Source organism: Semicossyphus pulcher, unplaced genomic scaffold (genome assembly GCF_022749685.1).
Source record: "Semicossyphus pulcher isolate SPU_LCO1_2020_fin unplaced genomic scaffold, fSemPul1.0.p SCAF_21, whole genome shotgun sequence".
In the NCBI taxonomy this organism is placed as follows: Eukaryota; Metazoa; Chordata; class Actinopteri; order Labriformes; family Labridae; genus Semicossyphus; species Semicossyphus pulcher.
The window spans coordinates 18095149-18116161 of NW_027211695.1; the positions used below are offsets into that span (position 1 = coordinate 18095149).

Sequence of the window (21013 nt, forward strand, 5' to 3'; positions counted from 1 at the left end):
TTAATTGTATTTAAGGAAGAATACAGAATCGTAAACGTGGGGCATTTTCAGCAAGAACAGTTTATTGTTCTGACTAACTAATCCACATCATGAGCCAACTCATGCACACACTGAGGGGGAGCCACAGTTGGCACGCTCCTTTTCTTCTAAACCGTAAAACATGTAATTAGCACAAAAACAAAATACTGTGAACAAAATGAATTCATAAGTAATAAAACATTTTCCAAAAGAACCAACATGCTCATTCTACTTGAGAAGCTTGTATAAAGCAAACGGCGGTTGTCCTTTTAGAGTTAGATAAGAAATACCACTCTTTTATCACTCTTTACATAGGAAGCTACAGCCAACAGCCAGTTAGCTTAGCTTAGCACAAAGACTTGAAACAGGCTAACAGAAAGCCTCGCTCTATTGGCCACCCCTATGCTCGCTGTTTCCCGCCTCTCCGGTCTTTGTGCTAAGCTAAGCTAACTGCTGCTAGCCAACAGACAAATATTAGAGTGGTATCAATCTTCTCATTTAACTTTCTGCCAGAGAGCAAATACGCGTTTATCACAAGTGTAAAACTATTCTTTTAAATGAGCTGTTTCCGACCAACACGGGTGCTCCTCCTATGTTGGTCAGCGAATGAATGAATTGGAGACATTTTGAAAGAAAAGAATGAAAAAAAAAGGAAAAAAGGTAAAGACTGTCCCAGAAGCATCTTTAAGCTGCAGTTATGTTTTATCATCAGGGGAACAAAGACAAACTGTGTGACAGAGTCAGAGGAGGCCTTGAGCACCGTACAGACGTTTTCTGTGGCAGCCAGATTAAGTCTGGGTTGTCAATCTGAAGCCAAAGCTTTGTTTGATTCTGAAAGTAACTTTTCTGCCTTTTCTACTGTGTCTCAGTGGGGCAGTGTTACAGTGGGGGGGAGTGTTTCAAACCAACATATTTCTGCTGTTGGAATGTTGTTGCCACAAGCAGAACCTGCCCTAACTCTTTCTACTAATGGCTCTGTCTTGCTTAAAGCCCCGTGGCTGTGTGTCATCACTGTATCCGCTTCCTGTAGGCATCGCAAAGGCTAAGGCATGTTTCCAAGTAATGGCTACAAAGCAGGCTTGGAGTATTGACTTCTGGGAAGGCGGAGACTCTGTCCTCCTCGCAGAGCAAGCACCAGATGGAGAACAGAGCCTCCCTGGATTTTGTAGTCTGCCGCTGTTTTCTCATCGTTCCTGGGAGAAAAACAAAAGGAAGGAGATGTCAGAGAGCCGAAATCACCCTTTTATCAACTAAACATACTGTTTTATTTCTACAGTGACAGCTGGACCAATTTAAATTACATTGTCTGACATCTGAGATCCTGTCAAGCATAATAGATTAATATGTGTAAAATCTATCTGATTATATTTGAAGCAAATCTGTTTTATTTATAGATATTTTATTATGTTTGTGTATCTTATGTTTAAACCTGTATTTATTCTCGCTGGCACTCACCATTACCACATTCGTCTACAGGCTCCAAAATATCTAGTTTAATTTGAAAGAAAGCTAATACATTTCCATAAACAGCTGGACTTTGGTGTCTATAACAAACACTACTTATACAGGAGTAAAAGTGCATCTGTTTGGGACTATTTTCAGCCACAGATTAATATGCATTTGGTGCCATAGTTACTTAGCATCAAGATGATAAAAGAACTAGAGGTGGGCTCTTTCGGATGTCGATTGTTTTTATTTACCTGCTTGCAAAACTGACTGCTATAAATGTATCATTTAAAATGTCAGTTGCTGGGACTTTTTCCTGGTTAAATATAAGTTATGCTAATAAAAATGATACACAAGCAGCACTTGTTAACTTCATTATCATTATTATTATTATTGTTTACATGTGATATGTTGACATGAAGCAAAATTCAGATTGGAGAAGTAAAGGTAAAGATAAACCAAAGGATTATTTTATCTTACATCTGTTTCCCACTGTAGATCAACCTCTGCTGCTGCGGAGGGATCCCTTCTTTCTCCTCCACCCTTTCTTTTATCCGCTCCACCTAGACGGAAATAAATACATAACAAATAATGCTCTGTGATAAACACACACTGCACAATTAACTTAGAAAAATTATGAAATAGAAAAATAATATTCTACCTTATCTGTGGGCTCTATGTCAATCTCTATCTCTTTTCCTGTGAGTGTCTGAGACATAAAAAAGTGGTTATTCTTGACAGATTAATGACACTGGACACAATGATAACTGACTGGCTAGGCTAATCGCTGTGCTTGCTCTGCCTTACCTTCACTTTTATTAGCATCTTTCTCGATGTTTCTTTCTCAAATACACGGGAGCGGGTTCGGTTGTACAACTATATGTTAACTGAATCTGGTATTTGTCATACAGTAATGATAGCAGTCCTCTTCCAAAATTTCAATGAGTGTTTCCGGTGTTTCTTCGTAAATCCCACCGCCTCCTTTTTTTGCATGTCAACGGTTCCGCTTCAACTTGTTGTCGGACTTCTTATTTATCTCATCATCGTCTAATGAACACAAATTTACACAAATATTTATATAACAATAACGTGAGTACGGACCTAACAAAAGCAAAGACTGTATTTCCTGACTACCTAAAACGATAATTACGACAGCAGCGCAAGTATCGTAAAGTGAGTCTTGTATTTGTAGTTCTTATCTGCGTATCGCCGACTAACTGAAGCCCGTTAAAAACTACAACGTGGCTGTCAGTTGGTGTCCGCCCCTGTAACGTTTCCCGCGCACGCAGCCGTAAAGGAAACAGCGGCACACACAAAACCAGTCATACTTGTTAAGGTAAATAATGTATTTTTCTTTATCTAAAGGCTAATTCAGACGTTGACTAATAAGTAGTGTATGCTTAATTAAATGGTTTACAATGCTCATGAAGGAGATTTAATTTTGACTGTTCCAACTGGATGCTAACCTTGAGTTTTGACATCGGGCTACGCTGTTCTGGTCAATCTGGTACAGTTAAGCGTGAGTAGCATTGTCAGAAGTACTAGCTAGCGTAAGATAGCATTATTACACAATAGTAATTACAGTTATGGCTAATTTTGACTGAAAGGATTATGTTGGCCTTTAATGTGTTCCTTCCAGAGCCTACATCACACTGCATGTAGTTTAGCACATTTATGTCCACATGTAAGTGTATTAAAGAAGGACAATGATGTGTAGAAATAAGAAAATACACAAGGCAAATTAGAAATCCTGACCTCTCATCTTCTTTTCGTTCACAGATACACACTCAAGGAAAAACTTCTTTATTCCACTTTTTAAACGTTTTATTTTTTACGATCCACACATCCTGCTTCCAAAATGCCACGCATTGAGAATGACATCAAGCTGGACTTCAAGGATGTCCTCCTTCGTCCAAAGCGGAGCACACTCAAGTCTAGGAGCGAGGTACGTTTACAGCTGCTGTTTTTTTTCCACATGAAACCAGACTGACCCAAATACATAAGTAAGTTAGCATACATCCTCAGTAGCATTTGGCTATTCACATTTTAACAGCTGGTAGGAAAATTCAAATAGTGGGCCTTGATCCACAAACCATATTCCCCCCACTGCCCAGTTTTTCCAACAGCTAACATAAATGTGTTCCTAGTTGGTTGAAAAAATCTATTAAACTTTTAATTACACTAATTCCTCATTTTTATCGCCTCAACCAGGTGGACCTAATGAGGAGCTTCACTTTCAGAAACTCCAAGGGCAGCTACAGAGGGATCCCCATCGTCGCTGCTAACATGGACACCGTAGGGACCTTTGAGATGGCCCTGGCTTTGCACAACGTAGGTTATGCATTACATGGGATGTGTATAAAACAATTATAACAATATTTTTTATAAGTTTGTCTTTTAAAAATCTTATTAAAAACAATAGAGAATCAAGCCTTTCTGATCATTGTTCCCAGATGTCAAAAATAGCATTTTATGGCTAACATGTAGCATCTTTTTGATACTTACCTTTTAATCCTTGGAAATATGTTTTATTTTACTTATTTTTTTGTTTCTTCGGTCACTTTATCTCACAGTTAGAAACACTGCCCCTAGTGGCCCTTAGATGTAAGTGCACCTTCCACAGACGTTAATCTGAACCAGAATGTGTCGTCTCTTCCTCTAGTTCACTCTCTTCACCACGGTTCACAAACATTACTCCGTGGATGAATGGAAGGAGTTTGCAGCGAAGAACCCTGACTGCATAAAGGTACTTAACTGTTACAAAAATCCTTTATTCTGGGGTGTTTATCAGTGGTGGAAGTAATTGTAACATGACTCTCTCCTTACAGAGTCTTGCAGTCAGCACAGGGACCGGTGACGGGGACTTTGACAGGATTTCAGCCATCTTGGCGGCGGTTCCACTGCTGCAGTATATCTGTGTAGATGTGGCTAATGGCTACTCCGAACACTTTGTGCACTTTGTCAAAGACGTCCGGCAGAAGTTCCCCACGCACACGATAATGGTCAGTGGGCGTCTGAATGAAAGATTTAACTTTTAATTCAATTAAAACGTGTTTTAATGATTATTGACGTGTTGCTCAGGCAGGAAACGTTGTGACAGGAGAGATGGTAGAAGAGCTGATCCTGGCAGGCGCGGACATCATCAAAGTAGGCATCGGACCAGGTAATCAGAGCGCTAAATTTTTGACACCATTAACTCTAATTATTTTACATACACCTCAAGTTTAGCTGTCAGACGTTCATCTTCTTTTCTTACTAAGTACTTTTCCCTGTCTCTGTTTGTATGGATGGATATTTGCAAGCAACAATCATATTTAATCAAACAAATCTTATCCGCAAATCTTAAAAGTCTGTTACCCATGTCGTCCTCTCCAGGCTCTGTGTGTACCACACGCAAGAAGACAGGGGTGGGATACCCCCAGCTCAGTGCTGTGATCGAGTGTGCAGATGCAGCCCATGGCTTGGGTGGCCACATCATCTCGGTGAGTGACACAGCTCTTTGTTTCTTAAACCCATTTAACACCGAATGTAGCGCGCTGACGCAGGTTTTTCAGACCCGGGAAGACCCGCTTATAGATGCCAATCGTCTCTGTTCCCATTGCCAGTGAAGTATCCTCCTGTCGGTGTCTTTTCTGCTGCGTCACCGTCTGACGTCACAAACGCGCCCGAAACAGGTTCAGTAGACAGTGGAGATGTTACGGTGGTTAGGTCTTTATTGTATCTATTACTCATTCAGTTTGTTCATCAAACTCGGCACCAACAAATGTGGAACGATGATGGAGTGCTGCTCGGATGGAGACGGGCGGTATTTGTAGCTGAGATGACGAGGAGTCGCAGAAGTTACCGACGGGGGTGGAGATTAGCGTGTCGACACAGGTTTTGTGTTCCCATCGATGCCGGAGCCGAGGCGATAATACCCGGGTGTACTGCAGAGTAGTGACCACTAAGAAAAAAAGCCGGGTGTTAGCAGGTGTTAGTGGGTTTTTTGACCAATGGGAAAGGGGCACTACAGTAAATGATTAAGGGATAGTCATTTACAGGCAGTTGTGTGAATAGTCTTATTTGATGGGAAGAACAATATTACTTTAATGTCTGTGTGTTAAGTATGAAACTAGAGCCAATTAGCTCAGCTTAGCATAATCTGAAAACATTTAGCTGGGCTCTGTCTGTAGCTAACAAAATTCAGAGACTACCAGCAAACACTACTTACACACAGTGTTTGTTTAGTGTTGGGTTCACAGGGTTGTGTGTGGGACTATTTCCTGGCTGGGTGCAACAACAAACAGGATATAACAAGTGATAACGTGAGCTTTAGAGGGGCAGGTGGGTGAAATCTGCTACCTTTAGGCTGAGCCAGGCTAGCGGATTCCCATTGTTCACTTGTCTTTATGCTAAGCTAACTAACTGGCTAATCCCTCTATCTTAATATAGACAGGAAAGAGATCTTTTACTCCAGCTCTAGGCGAGTTTTACTCCTTCCCTCAGAGTCGTTCAGACTTGTATTACACCCTGAGCATGTACAGTCCCACTCATCACATGCCGTCTTCTCTTTCACACAGGATGGGGGATGTACCTGCCCGGGAGATGTCTCAAAGGCTTTCGGTAAGTTTTCAAATTCCAAACATGGCAAGAAACCTGTTAGTAAAGCAGACCTCTCACTGTTTGTTTCCCCCTTTTCTGTGTGACTCTCAGGTGCTGGAGCCGACTTTGTGATGCTGGGCGGCATGCTCGCCGGCCACTCAGAGAGCGGGGGCGAGGTTATCGAGAAAAACGGCAAGAAATACAAGCTCTTCTATGGAATGAGCTCCGACACGGCGATGAAGAGACACGCAGGAGGCGTGGCTGAATACAGGTCAGAGTCACTGTCACGTTTTTTTCCTCTCATGTTTATAATCCTTAAATCCTCCTTGTTTTTAAGGCGTCCTCTGTGTGCTTTTTGCCTCCAGGGCGTCCGAGGGGAAGACAGTCGAAGTTCCCTACAAAGGTCCCGTTGAGGTGACAATACGAGACATCCTGGGAGGGGTCCGCTCCACTTGCACCTACGTTGGAGCGGGAAAACTAAAGGAGCTGAGCCGTCGGACCACTTTTATAAGGGTCACACAACAGCTCAACACTGTCTTCGGCAATGACAGCTGAGTCGCTCCGGCTTCAGATGGAAGGATAAGTCTACAACATTCCCAGCGGCGAGGTGAAGTGAACTGACGTGTTCATTTCTACTTAAATATTGTCCTTCTTTTGTTTTTCATTCGTTGAGAATCTTTGACTTGAAATTTTAATGCAATTTTTTAACTTTTAAAAGCTTTTCCGCACACAGAATCGGAGTCTCTCTAGACTCTATTCAAGCCACCAAGTGTTACAGTGTGTCTAGACATAAAGACATGAGCTAGAGCAGTAAGTCTTAACGCAGAGTCTGCTGTGTCCTAATCTGTATTTACAGGGACGTGGATTTGGTTGGCAAGTGTTCTGGTTCATTTGTAGTACACTTGTAGTCCGAGTAATTTTGACAAATCTCGTATCAGCAGGTGTATGCAGGAAAACAGTCCGTGAGGAGAGCAGAAGCAGGTGTAATGACATCCCGGCTCCCATCAGCGAGATCTGACGACGATTTAGCTTCTTATTAATCTCTATAAACAGACGTCTGCATGCTGACAGCTAATAATCCGTTCTAGGTCTAAAATTCAACCCGAGATAAATTCCCTTGATGCGGTGTCACGAAAGCCGTTCAGCGTTCAGATTTCCCGACTTCCTCGAACGCATCAGAAACGATCGATCCGACCTCCGTTCAACAGACGAGCATTTTAAAAGCAGTTTTCTTCTCCTCTTGAGGACAGACCCGACGAAGCTTAATTTTTACTTCTTATAAATCTGCAACACGATGTTGAAAAACATCTTTCTTCTTCTGTGAACAATGCAGCACGTGGAAAAGGAAGTCGTTTATCGCTAACCGTCGGCTACACGCCCGGCACGTTCACCGCTGTCCCCAGAGGCTATATGTCGTCAGACTATAGCCGATGGGATCTGAGATTGGCTGTGTCCCAGTGCAAGGTCTTTTATTGGTCTTTTTACATGTATGCAAAGCTGCAGCTGCCTATTAAACAGTATGTATGTTTCTATGCATTGTTAGCCTTCGTCACCCACGTGTAAAAAAGCTGGAATATATTTGCAGCTGCTTCTAGGTAGGTAAAGTTAAATCATCAGTTTTGCACTTTAATAATTAGTCATTTAAGATTGATTCAAGGACCGAATTATACTACTGCTTGTTTTAATAAAAGGCGTATTAGATTTCAGAGAGGTTACATATGCACCAGTAAATGCTACAGTACTGACCTCACTGCAGATGTTTTATTCAATTTAAACATGCAGCTTCAAATGTTCCTTCTGTTACTTATCAGCACCAAAGGTTTGTGTGGGTTTATGACAGTGATGTGCACATCCAATAAAATGTATGATTGATTATAGCTGTGGTCATTGCCTTGAATTAGCCTTGGAAATTTTATCAGTACAGGGTGTGGTTTCACTGGTGTGGTGTTTGTAGTTACTCCATTTCAAGCTGTTCTTGCTCGCTCTGTTTTTTATATTTTTTGTCACATGGCTGTGATAAAGGCTAAATTAAAATGCAGTACTTCATTTCACTTTTCTTTCATGTTTTAATCCATCAATAAAAACATTCCACGTCTGAATATTTGACTTGTTTAATTATTGAGTGCTCACAATGTATGAGTGATACAACTTCCTTGTTGCCAGTCTTACTTCAAAATAAGAGACTTCACTGTAAGATGGAATATACTTTCAGAAAGCAATGATACATCCACCACCACTAGATGGAGACACACACCTTAAACTGGCAGCCAGAAAAGGGAAGAAACAACACAGTTAACACAAAATGATCTTGTTGAGAACTTCAGAAGCAACTTTAAAAACAAAACAATTAAAATAATCATCATGAAAATAACATTCAGCTGAATATGTGACATTGCCTATACTGCTTGATGTAAATATCTAGAACAATCACAGAGTTGGTTTGTACTTATATATACACAAACATTTTCATTTGAAAGCAACTTAGAACTAAACAATGAGATTAATGCTTATCCACTGAAGGCAAGAGACAAGAAGTTATTGATATTTGTAGCCATGAGTAAAGGAAAACCTTGTGAATTCATCGATGTGTTGCAACTGTCGTCTTAATCTGTCATGAGAAAGCTGAGCTGGTTATCTTCAGAGCACAGACCATAAACATGTCCTTCCTTCAACTTCTTCGCAGGCTGTCACATAAAGCAGTAGTCCAGTTAAAGTCTACGCAAAGACAGTTAGGAGCTGATTTGGGAAAAAAATGCAACTTAGGCCAAAGACAACATCGTGGCTGTCCATTAGAGAAGTTCGCAAAGCACCTCTGTGAAGCGCAAGACAGGAACCTCCTTTCCACAATTACATGTGATCCTGACAGGCCCATGGGAAAAGTTGTAACCACGATTGTGTGTATTAAAGTCCCTAGAGTGAGCCGTTCCACATGAGCACGTCCACTGACTCTGCAATTGCCGAGGCAATTGTTGAGTTTGATATGAATATGCAAGTCTTGTCGTGAATACCTCAGTCAAGCTATTTTGATATCCTTCCGCTTCCAAGCAAACAAAAGGAGTTAGGTGCTGGCTTCTGGAGCTGGTTGTTATTGTGACCATTTTTCTCTTCTGGTGCTGCCCAATCAGGCTGTAGAAGGATAAAGAGTTGGGATAACACCATACCACTTCCACTTTTTCTGGTCTGGCCACTTGTTTCCCCTTATCTTCATCAGGAGGACTGATCACCTGAAGGGAAACCCTTCGCCCTTTGTTCGGATTTGGCACTTGGAATGGCCCCCCTCTGAATGGATCCACATTGGCAACCTCACGATGTTCTGTTGTGAGAGAGCTGAGCTGGTTCCCTATCCAGCAGAGTCCAAACACGTCTCCATTATTTAAGTTGTTTGCATAGTTTTTGTCACATAAACCAACGGTCCAATCACAGTCTTTGGAGAGGCTGATCACCCATCTGTGAATGTTAGAAGCAGTGGAAGACTTTGTACCCTGAATGAGTAATGTGCATCTCTCCATCAAACCACTGTAGAAGACCTTCCTTTTGTCTGTGGAGATTAACATTCCTGAGCCCACAGTCTGTGGGTCAAAGAACAGCTCTGAACTAGTTGCACTGACTTCCTGGTAGTTCTCTGGGTCAACATGAGTCAACAGGGATCCCCAGAAGGTGCTTGCTTGCTCCATCATGTTTTCACCTTTCTGTTTTATCTCCTGAACCAGTTTGTCTCGATCACTGCCAGGCTCCAACCCTTTTCTCAGATCCACAGCCTTGGCCTTCTCCACATCCTGATGCACCTGAGAATACCTCTGGAGGAATCTGAAGGTGTCCTTCTCCTTCTCTGCTGCTTGCAAGCTGCTCTTGCTGGTTCTGATGGACACCATACGGGCAGAGACAGAACTCTGGACACTGGTCAGGGCGATGTCTCGCAGGTTGGTCACAGCCTCAATGAGACGAACACTTGAGCGACCCAGCTTCTCTCTTTCACTCTTCTCCCACTTTTCTAGACTCACACTCTCATCATTGGTCTTCACTTGTAAGTCCTGCTGTGCAGCTTTGACCTTTTCCATGAGCTGTTTGTGGGCTGTGGAGAAGGTCTTCATATTGTGTTTGCTGTGCTGGTCTTCGATGGCGCAGGAAACACACACGCAGATCAAGTCGTCCAAGCAGTAGTACTCCAGGAGTTTGCCATGTTGGGGGCATTTAGTGGTCCCAACTAAACCTCCATCCCCTGAGGCCATAGGCTCAGTGAGAGGATGAGTTTGTCGTAACACAGGAGTGGTCAGGTGGGTCTGGAGGTGCAGGACGCACATGGAGAGCTCACATTTCATGCAGGTCTTCCGTGCTGGTTTCCTGTCCTCCGTACACATGTCACAGAGGATCACTTGAGGGTCCTTGCGCAGATTGTCAGACATGTTTTCAAAGCAGGAAGTGCTGATTAGATTGTTCTTGAAATCTACGCAGCGTTGATAAAAGTCCTCAGTATCCTCCTCGTTGCTCTCTGGTTGACTCTGTTCTGACAGATAAGTAAATTTAGTCGTTAATTGGTTCATGTCTATCAGTCCCTGCGCTGAATGCTCTGTCACGGCAGCACTGCACAACAGTTTCGATTGCTGCTCAAACAAACGTTCAGGGAGTGGAGTTCAGGAAGCCTCTGTACATAAACAGGACAGGGTGTGGTTTCACTGGTGTGACGTTTGTAGTTACTCCATTTCAAGCTGTTCTTGCTCGCTCTGTTTTTTTTATATTTTTTGTCACATGGCTGTGATAAAGGCTAAATTAAAATGCAGTACTTCATTTCACTTTTCTTTCATGTTTTAATCCATCAATAAAAACATTCCACGTCTGAATATTTGACGTGTTTAATTATTGAGTGCTCACAATGTATGAGTGATACAACTTCCTTGTTGCCAGTCTTACTTCAAAATAAGAGACTTCACTGTAAGATGGAATATACTGTCAGAAAGCAATGATACATCCACCACCACTAGATGGAGACACACACCTTAAACTGGCAGCCAGAAAAGGGAAGAAACAACACAGTTAACACAAAATGATCTTGTTGAGAACTTAAGAAGCAACTTTAAAAACAAAACAATTAAAATAATCATCATGAAAATAACATTCAGCTGAATATGTGACATTACCTATACTGCTTGATGTAAATATCTAGAACAATCACAGAGTTGGTTTGTACTTATATATACACAAACATTTTCATTTGAAAGCAACTTAGAACTAAACAATGAGATTAATGCTTATCCACTGAAGGCAAGAGACAAGAAGTTATTGAAAATGTATCTAAAATCTAATTCTGATTGTGTTGGTGAGAAAAAAGAGTTAAATGTGTTAAAGGAATTTTGTTGATGTAGGCCAAAGACAACATCGTGGCTGTCCATTAGAGAAGTTCGCAAAGCACCTCTGTGAAGTGCAAGAAAGGAATAACTCCTCCACAACAACATGTGCACTTGTAGGTATTCATGTTCCCAGGGTGACCCCTCCCGCAGGAGCATTTCCACCGCTTCTGCATGTGTTGAACCTCTGTTGAGCTGTTTTGTGATGTGTCCGCTTCCAAGCAAACAAAAGGAGTTAGGTCCTGGCTTCTGGAGCTGATTGTTATTGTGACAATTTTTCTTCTCTGGTGCTGCTCACTCAGGTTGTAGAAGGATAAAGAGTTGGGATAACACCATACCACTTCCACTTCTTCTGGGCGAGCCACTTGTTTCACCTTATCTTCATCAGGAGGACTGATCACCTGAAGGGAAACCCTTCGCCCTTTGTCTCGATTTGGCTCTTGGAATGGATCGTCTCTGAATGGATCCACATTGGCAACCTCATGATGTTCTGTTGTGAGAGAGTTGAGCTTGTTACCTTTCCAGGACAGTCCAAACACGTCTCCATTATTTAACTCCTTGGCATAGTTTTTGTCACATAAACCAACGGTCCAATCACAGTCTTCAGAGAGGCTGATCACCCATCTGTGAATGTTAGAAGCAGTGGAAGACTTTGTACCCTGAATGAGTAATGTGCATCTCTCCATCAAACCACTGTAGAAGACCTTCCTTTTGTCTTTGGACATTGTCACGCCTTGGCCCACAGTCTGTGGGTCAAAGAACAGGTCTGAACTAGTTGCACTGACTTCCTGGTAGTTCTCTGGGTCAACATGAGTCAACAGGGATCCCCAGAAGGTGCTTGCTTGCTCCATCATGTTTTCACCTTTCTGTTTTATCTCCTGAACCAGTTTGTCTCGATCACTGCCAGGCTCCAACCCTTTTCCCAGATCCACAGCCTTGGCCTTCTCCAAATCCTGATGCACCTGAGAATACATCTGGAGGAATCTGAAGGTGTCCTTCTCCTTCTCTGCTGCTTGCAAGCTGCTCTTGCTGGTTCTGATGGACACCATACGGGCAGAGACAGAACTCTGGACACTGGTCAGGGCGATGTCTCGCAGGTTGGTCACAGCCTCAATGAGACGAACACTGGAGCGACCCAGCTTCGCTCTTTCACTCTTCTCCCACTTTTCTGGACTCACACTCTCATCATCGGTCTTCACTTGTAAGTCCTGCTGCTCAGCTTTGACCTTTTCCATGAGCTGTTTGTGGGCTGTGGAGAAGGTCTTCATATTGTGTTTGCTGTGCTGGTCTTCGATGGCGCAGGAAACACACACGCAGGTCAAGTCGTCCAAGCAGTAGTACTCCAGGAGTTTGCCATGTTGGGGGCATTTAGTGGTCCCAACTAAACCTCCATCCCCTGAGGCCATAGGCTCAGTGAGAGGATGAGTTTGTAGTAAGACAGGAGTGGTCAGGTGGGCCTGGAGGTGCTGGACGCACATGGAGATCTCACATTTCATGCAGGTCTTCCGTGCTGGTCTCCTGTCCTCCGTACACATGTCACAGAGGATCACTTGAGGGTCCTTGCGCAGATTGTCAGACATGTTTTCAAAGCAGGAAGTGCTGATTAGATTGTTCTTGAAATCTACGCAGCGTTGATAAAAGTCCTCAGTATCCTCCTCGTTGCTCTCTGGTTGACTCTGTTCTGACAGATAAGTAAATTTAGTCGTTAATTTGTTCTTGTCTATCAGTCCCTGCGCTGAATGCTCTGTCACGGCAGCACTGCACAACAGTTTCGATTGCTGCTCAAACAAACGTTCAGGGGTCGGAGTTCAGGAAGCCTCTGTACATAAATAGGACAGGGTGTGGTTTCACTGGTGTGACGTTTGTAGTTACTCCATTTCAAGCTGTTCTTGCTCGCTCTGTTTTTTATATTTTTTGTCACATGGCTGTGATAAAGGCTAAATTAAAATGCAGTACTTCATTTCACTTTTCTTTCATGTTTTAATCCGACAATAAAAACATTCCACGTCTGAATATTTGACTTGTTTAATTATTGAGTGCTCACAATGTATGAGTGATACAACTTCCTTGTTGCCAGTCTTACTTCAAAATAAGAGACTTCACTGTAAGATTGAATATACTTTCAGAAAGCAATGATACATCCACCACCACTAGATGGAGACACACACCTTAAACTGGCAGCCAGAAAAGGGAAGAAACAACACAGTTAACACAAAATGATCTTGTTGAGAACTTAAGAAGCAACTTTAAAAACAAAACAATTAAAATAATCATCAAGAAAATAACATTCAGCTGAATATGTGACATTACCTATACTGCTTGATGTAAATATCTAGAACAATCACAGAGTTGGTTTGTACTTATATATACACAAACATTTTCATTTGAAAGCAACTTAGAACTAAACAATGAGATTAATGCTTATCCACTGAAGGCAAGAGACAAGAAGTTATTGAAAATGTATCTAAAATCTAATTCTGATTGTGTTGGTGAGAAAAAAGAGTTAAATGTGTTAAAGGAATTTTGTTGATGTGGGCCAAAGACAACATCGTGGCTGTCCATTAGAGAAGTTCGCAAAGCACCTCTGTGAAGTGCAAGAAAGGAATAACTCCTCCACAACAACATGTGCACTTGTAGGTATTCATGTTCCCAGGGTGACCCCTCCCGCAGGAGCATTTCCACCGCTTCTGCATGTGTTGAACCTCTGTTGAGCTGTTTTGTGATGTGTCTGCTTCCAAGCAAACAAAAGGAGTTAGGTGCCGGCTTCTGGAGCTGGTTGTTATTGTGACAATTTTTCTTCTCTGGTGCTGCTCACTCAGGTTGTAGAAGGATAAAGAGTTGGGATAACGCCATACCACTTCCACTTCTTCTGGGCGAGCCACTTGTTTCACCTTATCTTCATCAGGAGGACTGATCACCTGAAGGGAAACCCTTCGCCCTTTGTCTCGATTTGGCTCTTGGAATGGATCGTCTCTGAATGGATCCACATTGGCAACCTCATGATGTTCTGTTGTGAGAGAGTTGAGCTTGTTACCTTTCCAGGACAGTCCAAACACGTCTCCATTATTTAACTCCTTTGCATAGTTTTTGTCACATAAACCAACGGTCCAATCACAGTCTTTGGAGAGGCTGATCACCCATCTGTGAATGTTAGAAGCAGTGGAAGACTTTGTACCCTGAATGAGTAATGTGCATCTCTCCATCAAACCACTGTAGAAGACCTTCCTTTTGTCTTTGGACAGTGTCACGCCTTGGTCCAAAGTCTGTGGGTCAAAGAACAGGTCTGAACTAGTCGCACTGACTTCCTGGTAGTTCTCTGGGTCAACATGAGTCAACAGGGATCCCCAGAAGGCGCTTGCTTGCTCCATCATGTTTTCACCTTTCTGTTTTATCTCCTGAACCAGTTTGTCTCGATCACTGCCAGGCTCCAACCCTTTTCTCAGATCCACAGCCTTGGCCTTCTCCACATCCTGATGCACCTGAGAATACATCTGGAGGAATCTGAAGGTGTCCTTCTCCTTCTCTGCTGCTTGCAAGCTGCTCTTGCTGGTTCTGATGGACACCATACGGGCAGAGACAGAACTCTGGACACTGGTCAGGGCAATGTCTCGCAGGTTGGTCACAGCCTCAATGAGACGAACACTGGAGCGACCCAGCTTCTCTCTTTCACTCTTCTCCCACTTTTCTAGACTCACACTCTCATCATCGGTCTTCACTTGTAAGTCCTGCTGTGCAGCTTTGACCTTTTCCATGAGCTGTTTGTGGGCTGTGGAGAAGGTCTTCATATTGTGTTTGCTGTGCTGGTCTTCGATGGCGCAGGAAACACACACGCAGATCAAGTCGTCCAAGCAGTAGTACTCCAGGAGTTTGCCATGTTGGGGGCATTTAGTGGTCCCAACTAAACCTCCATCCCCTGAGGCCATAGGCTCAGTGAGAGGATGAGTTTGTCGTAACACAGGAGTGGTCAGGTGGGTCTGGAGGTGCTGGACGCACATGGAGATCTCACATTTCATGCAGGTCTTCCGTGCTGGTCTCCTGTCCTCCGTACACATGTCACAGAGGATCACTTGAGGGTCCTTGCGCAGATTGTCAGACATGTTTTCAAAGCAGGAAGGGCTGATTAGATTGTTCCTGAAAACTACGCAGCGTTGATTAAAGTCCTCAGTATCCTCCTCGTTGCTCTCTGGTTGACTCTGTTCTGGCAGATAAGTAAATTTAGTCGTTAATTGGCTCTTGTCTATCAGTCCCTGCGCTGCATACAGTTTCGATTTCTGCCGAAGCAAACATTCAGGGGGTGGAGTTGGTTAGATTTGGCTGCAGCCTCTCCCTTGTTTTTGTACATTTTTGTTAGTTGAGTTTCATTCCTCACATAGATAGGAGTAACACCCATGGGAGTGTGAATATACATATAACTTGGTCGGTTAACTCCAGGTGTGTGAATGACATTAGAAATTGTTAGAAAAGGCGAGAAAACTATAGAATTCAATTATTTACCAGCAAAAGATAAGCAAGTACAAAGTATTAATTTCTTCATCATATTCATTTACATTTCCTTGATTTGTGTGTGTTACATTTTCTCCACTCACTCTATGAAAACAAACTTCAAACTTGTTTTACATGTGTTATTATATCGTATATTTTCACTGACTGCAGTGTATACATTTTCTTTGCTTTTTTACAACTTAGCACTAATAAATCACTTCTATATTTACCAAATAAAACAACTCAAATTCTAATTTTGGTGTTGTTCAGTAGGCAATGATATGAATATATTCAACTATATGTAAACGGAAATGTGTTGATGTGAAGACAACAGCAGGACTGTCTCCTACAGAAGTTCACACAGCACTTCAGTAGTGTGCGGGGCACTGACAGGTTTTCCACAATCACAGGCCTGCTGGGGAGATGTCACGTGAGAGTAGCCTGTACGAATGTTTGGATTAATGTTCCATGGGTAAAATCTCCCACATGAGCATTTCCACTCCTTCTGCCATTGAGTTGTAGATCCACTTGCACTAGACGTAATGGAGCTATTTTGTGATTCCTCCATGTCGAAGCAAACAAAAGGATTTAGTTGCCAGCTTCTTGAGCTGACTGTTATTGTGGCTATTTGTCTTTTCTGGTGCTGGCCAATGACGCTGAAGAAGGATAAAGAGCAACGATTGCTCCATACCACTTCCACTGTTTTAGGTCGGGCCATTTGTTTTGCGTCATCTTCACCAGAATGGTTGAGCTCTTCAGAATAAACGCTGCGTGTCATATTTTGGTCGTTCTCATAATACACTGTTTTGAGACAACTGAGCCGGTTTCCTTTCCAGCACAAACCATAGATGTCTGCATTTGTAACCTCCTGTCTATTGCGTGGGTGACTTACACCGATGGTCCAGTCGTGGTCTTTGGAGAGGCTGATCACCCATCTGTGAATTTCAGGATCCGTGGAAGACTGTGTACCCTGAATTAGAAAATTGAAGGGAGTGCTTTTCCCCTGCCAACCACTGAAGAAAACCTTCCTGTTGTCTTTGGAGAGTGACATTCCTGGACCATACGTCTGTGGGTCAAAGAACAGGTCTGAACTAGTTGCACTGAGCTCCTGGTAGTTCTCTGGGTCAACATGAGTCAACAGGGATCCCCAGAAGGTGCTTGCTTGCTCCATCATGTTTTCACCTGTCTGTTTTATCTCCTGAACCAGTTTGTCTCGATCACTGCCAGGCTCCAACCCTTTTCCCAGATCCACAGCCTTGGCCTTCTCCACATCCTGATGCACCTGAGAATACATCTGGAGGAATCTGAAGGTGTCCTTCTCCTTCTCTGCTGCTTGCAAGCTGCTCTTGCTGGTTCTGATGGACACCATACCAGCAGAGACAGAACTCTGGACACTGGTCAGGGCGATGTCTCGCAGGTTGGTCACAGCCTCAATGAGATGAACACTGGAGCGACCTAGTTTCTCTCTTTCACTCTTCTCCCACTTTTCTGGACTCACACTCTCATCATCGGTCTTCACTCATAAGTCCTGCTGTGCAGCTTTGACCTTTTCCATGAGCTGTTTGTGGGCTGTGGAGAAGGTCTTCATATTGTGTTTGCTGTGCTGGTCTTCGATGGCGCAGGAAACATACACGCAGATCAAGTCGTCCAAGCAGTAGTACTCCAGGAGTTTGCCATGTTGGGGGCATTTAGTGGTCCCAACTAAACCTCCATCCCCTGAGGCCATAGGCTCAGTGAGAGGATGAGTTTGTAGTAACACAGGAGTGGTCAGGTGGGTCTTGAGGTGCTGGACGCACATGGAGATCTCACATTTCATGCAGGTCTTCCGTGCTGGTTTCCTGTCCTCCGTACACATGTCACAGAGGATCACTTGCTGCAGGTCTCTTCGTAGATTGTCAGACATGTTTTCAGACACAAGAAGATCTTGGATTTGTCCTTAGGCTGGTTATTGGTTCTGAAATAAGGAGTATGAGATGGTGTCAAATGAGCTGTTTGCCTGTAGCTGGTCTCTCAGAGTCTGGTGTGGTAGTTTGACCTTTACTCTCCAACACGTTTATAGCAGTACAAAAGTGTAGAAGATTTGTCCGCCCCACTGCTCAAGTTGTACTTTACCTCAACTTATCAGTCAAAAAAGATTAATGATCTTCTGTGGGTGAAGTCAACACTCAGTTTTTAGTAGCCTACCTTGTTAAACTCAATACAGCCAAACAATCATACTTACCAAACTTATAAGGCTTAGCTTTTAGCGTTTTAATCATTACTGAGTTTGTGCAGCTGATAAATTGTATTAGCTGTTTCTAATTGTACCTCCAAATTGACTGTATAGTTGCTTCAATGTGTCTAAAACCTTTATACAAAAATTTCACATAACTATAATGAAGTTGGGATTTAATGTAGAGTCTTTTTAGACGGGACAACATAAATTACAGCAAGTCTAACTAAGAAACAGGGGCAACATAAGGCCTTATAATTTATTACATTTTAGTAGACAAACCATAGAAAATCATACTTGCATCACTTTTTAATGCCATAAAGGTCGGACTTCCAACCCCTTCTTAAATGAGTATTGATGATTTTGCTGTCTTTTCTACAGACAGGGAAAATATTAATAATTACAGGCTAACCAAAATAGCTTCATTAACTGTAGTAGGTCACTACTAAACACGCTAACCGGTAAGCTATAAGTAGTTATGCTACTATCTAAACCAAGAAGGTCCAAATGCAGTAGCTCAGACCTCTCTCCTCAGGTACCTCATGCGGGATGATGTATTTTTATTTTCATGGATCGGCAAATTGAGAAAGACCAACGGCGTTTTAGCTGTATTACTCGCCGATCACACATTGTTTATTTAGTTAATCAAACAGCATTGAAATGCTAGATGCTAGCGGCTATGAGCCAGTGCTTGCGCATGGAGGTCACGTGAGCCCAAGCTCAAACCCCATTCGCTCACAGAACTAAGTGCCTGAGGAGGGAGGGGAGGTCTGCATTTGGACCATGATGCGCAGGCGCGCTATCGCCGAGTAATCAATAACCTTACCTAGTAAAAGTTACTGTAGACACGGTAAGCCACCTTAGACTACTCCCTTCTAGTGCCAAAAAACTATGTAACGTCGGAGTGTAGCTGTGTATCTTAAATTAACTTAGTTTAGCTAGCGAGTCAGTACGAATTTAACCGAGATTATGCTAATTAAATGCTGCTTTTTTCCGATTGGTGTTTGAAATTAACGGCAGTTTTTGCATTTCATAGTTAGCTAACGGGAAGTCATGTTTCCCGAACTGTTAAGGCTAACTTAAATAAGTTAGGCTAATTGTTTTCTTGTGTCTTGTTCTTCTTAGAATTTGCTATTAAATTGCCACTAATACTATACGCAGCACTGGAATGCTGCCACTGCATTACTGCAAGTTATAACAGTAAAATACCTAAATTACTGTCTACATAATGAAGACTTTAACTTCTGGGAATTAATTTACAGTTATAAATATTTATTTTAGAAATGTTGCATAGTAATTCGCCTTTAAATCACACCTCATCTAAGCAGGTATTCATTTGACCTCCTATTTGCTTTAGACTGGGGACAAAATCTTTTATCACATATACGCGATATAGAACATTTTCTGGAAGTTCATTTGTGACTGTTTATAGGTAAAACAACTCCAAAGAATTGACAATTATAGGCCAGTGATCTACGGAAGCCCTTAGTGAACATGCATCCATATATTATGCTTCCTGTGATAATGAGTAATTTCTGGCAAGTTGTATCCTCTCACCCTTTCAATATTTGTGTTTTATTATCACCACAGATGAGGAGGATTAGGCAGACAGCTGATGGAGGACTCCCTATGCTCAGACAAAAGACACCTGACGCTCCTGGAGAGATTTTACCTGAAATCAACATTGCCCCTACGCCTTTCAGTCTGAACCAGAGCAGTGCCATGTGTCTGCCCCTGGTCTCTGATGATCAGAGGCTTATATGGGTACTCTCAAACCATGTCGACCTACAGCCAAACGGTGCAGCAGAGCTGGGCAAGGCCTTCGACAGGTTTCCATACCTGACACAGAAACAGACGGCTGCACTGGCGAAGCGCTGCTCTCTGCACCCGGACCAGGTGAGGGTGTGGTTCATGGCGCAGAGGCTCCGCTACGGCATCAGCTGGGACTACAAAGACATCCTAAAGGTTCAGAGCAAGTTCAAGTCAAATCAAGACAAGGATGATGACACGAGAGAGAATAAGACGAGGAAAAGGGAGGTGAACAAGTCTGGTGGGAAGACGGCGAGAGGAGAGGTTTGGGGGGACAGAAAAATAAAGCCAGAGCAACCAATGCAGAAAGAGAAGGAGAGAAAAGACGAGGAAGACAAAAATAAAACCCAGAAGAACAGGAAATGCACGACTGTGACAGGCAAAATGGAAGAGAAGAGAATGACGCGAGGGGATGGAGACGGGTTCGTTGTTGAGAGGGTGGAAGAAGAAGTCAAGAGGGAGACGCAAAAATCCGGCATGTTTGATACAACAATTTGCGCCAGAATGAAACAGGAGACAAACAAAAGATCACTCTCAGTCCTAGAGTGGACTCCCTGCAAAAGCTTTGACGAGGCTCATTTCACTGAGAGACAGACAGAACCAGCGAAGAGAGGGGATGTTGCAAAAACGGGGGAGGAAGAACTGCATGCAGAGTCGACAAACCCGAATGATACTGTCAGTGATGATGGCAGACTAAAGGAGCTCATGGCAGTGAACGATAATCCAACAACTGATCGCGACGCAGTAGACAGGTGCACGCTTCCTACTCGGATCCGCTCCCATGCAAAGACGCAGACCCAAACGGCGAAGTTGAGGGTGGCTTTCTTGCACTGCCAGTACCCAGACAACGACGACTACATCAACCTGTCAAAGCTGATCGGCCTCCCCCGCTATTTGCTGGTTCAGTGGTTCGCTGACACGCGCTATTCCTTAAAAAGGGGAAAGCCAAGCTGGATGAGTGAGGAGCAGCACAGCCAGGCGCGGGCCAACGTCAGGTGCAGGCAGTACATGATGGCGATGGGCAAGTCTCAGCCAAGCAAGAGGGACAAAAAAAGGACGTGGAAGATGAAGCTTGGCGTGAGTGGGAGCTGTGGCAAGGATGAAGGTGTGCAGGGGCCTTCAG

General features: G+C 43.1%; 5 protein-coding genes and 1 pseudogene across 6 annotated transcripts; 1 reads left to right on the top strand and 5 right to left on the bottom strand.

The window, feature by feature from the left end:
- Positions 1–316: 316 nt before the first annotated feature.
- On the bottom strand, positions 317–2539 carry nedd8 (NEDD8 ubiquitin like modifier). Its single transcript, XM_069671969.1, has 4 exons — positions 2272–2539; positions 2126–2173; positions 1945–2027; positions 317–1211 (listed from the first exon to the last, which is right to left on the bottom strand). The coding sequence occupies exons 1-4, from the start codon at positions 2287–2289 to the stop codon at positions 1085–1087; spliced, it is 276 nt and encodes a 91-aa protein (XP_069528070.1). The 5' UTR covers positions 2290–2539; the 3' UTR covers positions 317–1084.
- A 209-nt stretch (positions 2540–2748) lies between these two features.
- Positions 2749–8144, top strand: gmpr2 (guanosine monophosphate reductase 2). Of its 2 annotated transcripts, none has more exons than XM_069671967.1 (10): positions 2749–2800; positions 3244–3409; positions 3676–3795; positions 4127–4210; positions 4293–4466; positions 4546–4627; positions 4840–4946; positions 6024–6066; positions 6157–6316; positions 6411–8144. In XM_069671967.1, exons 2-10 carry the CDS (start codon positions 3323–3325, stop codon positions 6598–6600), a joined length of 1047 nt encoding a protein of 348 aa, XP_069528068.1. In that variant the 5' UTR covers positions 2749–2800; positions 3244–3322; the 3' UTR covers positions 6601–8144. The 2 variants fall into 2 exon arrangements, with proteins under 2 accessions (XP_069528068.1, XP_069528069.1); XM_069671968.1 differs by lacking the exon at positions 2749–2800 and adding an exon at positions 2933–2983.
- LOC138600530 (tripartite motif-containing protein 6-like) lies at positions 8141–10844 on the bottom strand. The gene has a single exon (XM_069671966.1). It carries the CDS (start codon positions 10584–10586, stop codon positions 8835–8837), a length of 1752 nt encoding a protein of 583 aa, XP_069528067.1. The 5' UTR covers positions 10587–10844; the 3' UTR covers positions 8141–8834.
- A 68-nt stretch (positions 10845–10912) lies between these two features.
- Positions 10913–13173, bottom strand: LOC138601019 (tripartite motif-containing protein 16-like). Its single transcript, XM_069672590.1, has one exon. It carries the CDS (start codon positions 12965–12967, stop codon positions 11432–11434), a length of 1536 nt encoding a protein of 511 aa, XP_069528691.1. The 5' UTR covers positions 12968–13173; the 3' UTR covers positions 10913–11431.
- Positions 13174–13948: 775 nt separating this feature from the next.
- On the bottom strand, positions 13949–15571 carry LOC138601211 (tripartite motif-containing protein 16-like). Its single transcript, XM_069672791.1, has one exon. The coding sequence runs from the start codon at positions 15482–15484 to the stop codon at positions 13949–13951; it is 1536 nt and encodes a 511-aa protein (XP_069528892.1). The 5' UTR covers positions 15485–15571.
- A 644-nt stretch (positions 15572–16215) lies between these two features.
- LOC138601212 (tripartite motif-containing protein 16-like) lies at positions 16216–17772 on the bottom strand (annotated as a pseudogene).
- Between the last annotated feature and the right edge of the window lie 3241 nt (positions 17773–21013).

Bases quoted from the DNA above. Each gene is read 5' to 3' on its own strand.
- nedd8 (XM_069671969.1), bottom strand. The intron at 2,028-2,125 runs GTAGAATATTAT...ATTTCCGTCTAG, and splicing joins ACATAGAGCCCACAGATAAG to GTGGAGCGGATAAAAGAAAG. The intron at 1,212-1,944 runs GTAAGATAAAAT...TTTTTCTCCCAG, and splicing joins ATCTACAGTGGGAAACAGAT to GAACGATGAGAAAACAGCGG.
- gmpr2 (XM_069671967.1), top strand. From the start codon at position 3,323: ATGCCACGCATTGAGAATGACATCAAGCTGGACTTCAAGGATGTCCTC. The intron at 3,410-3,675 runs GTACGTTTACAG...CGCCTCAACCAG, and splicing joins CACTCAAGTCTAGGAGCGAG to GTGGACCTAATGAGGAGCTT. The intron at 3,796-4,126 runs GTAGGTTATGCA...CTCTTCCTCTAG, and splicing joins TGGCCCTGGCTTTGCACAAC to TTCACTCTCTTCACCACGGT.
- LOC138600530 (XM_069671966.1), bottom strand. From the start codon at position 10,586: ATGAACCAATTAACGACTAAATTTACTTATCTGTCAGAACAGAGTCAA.
- LOC138601019 (XM_069672590.1), bottom strand. From the start codon at position 12,967: ATGTCTGACAATCTGCGCAAGGACCCTCAAGTGATCCTCTGTGACATG.
- LOC138601211 (XM_069672791.1), bottom strand. From the start codon at position 15,484: ATGTCTGACAATCTGCGCAAGGACCCTCAAGTGATCCTCTGTGACATG.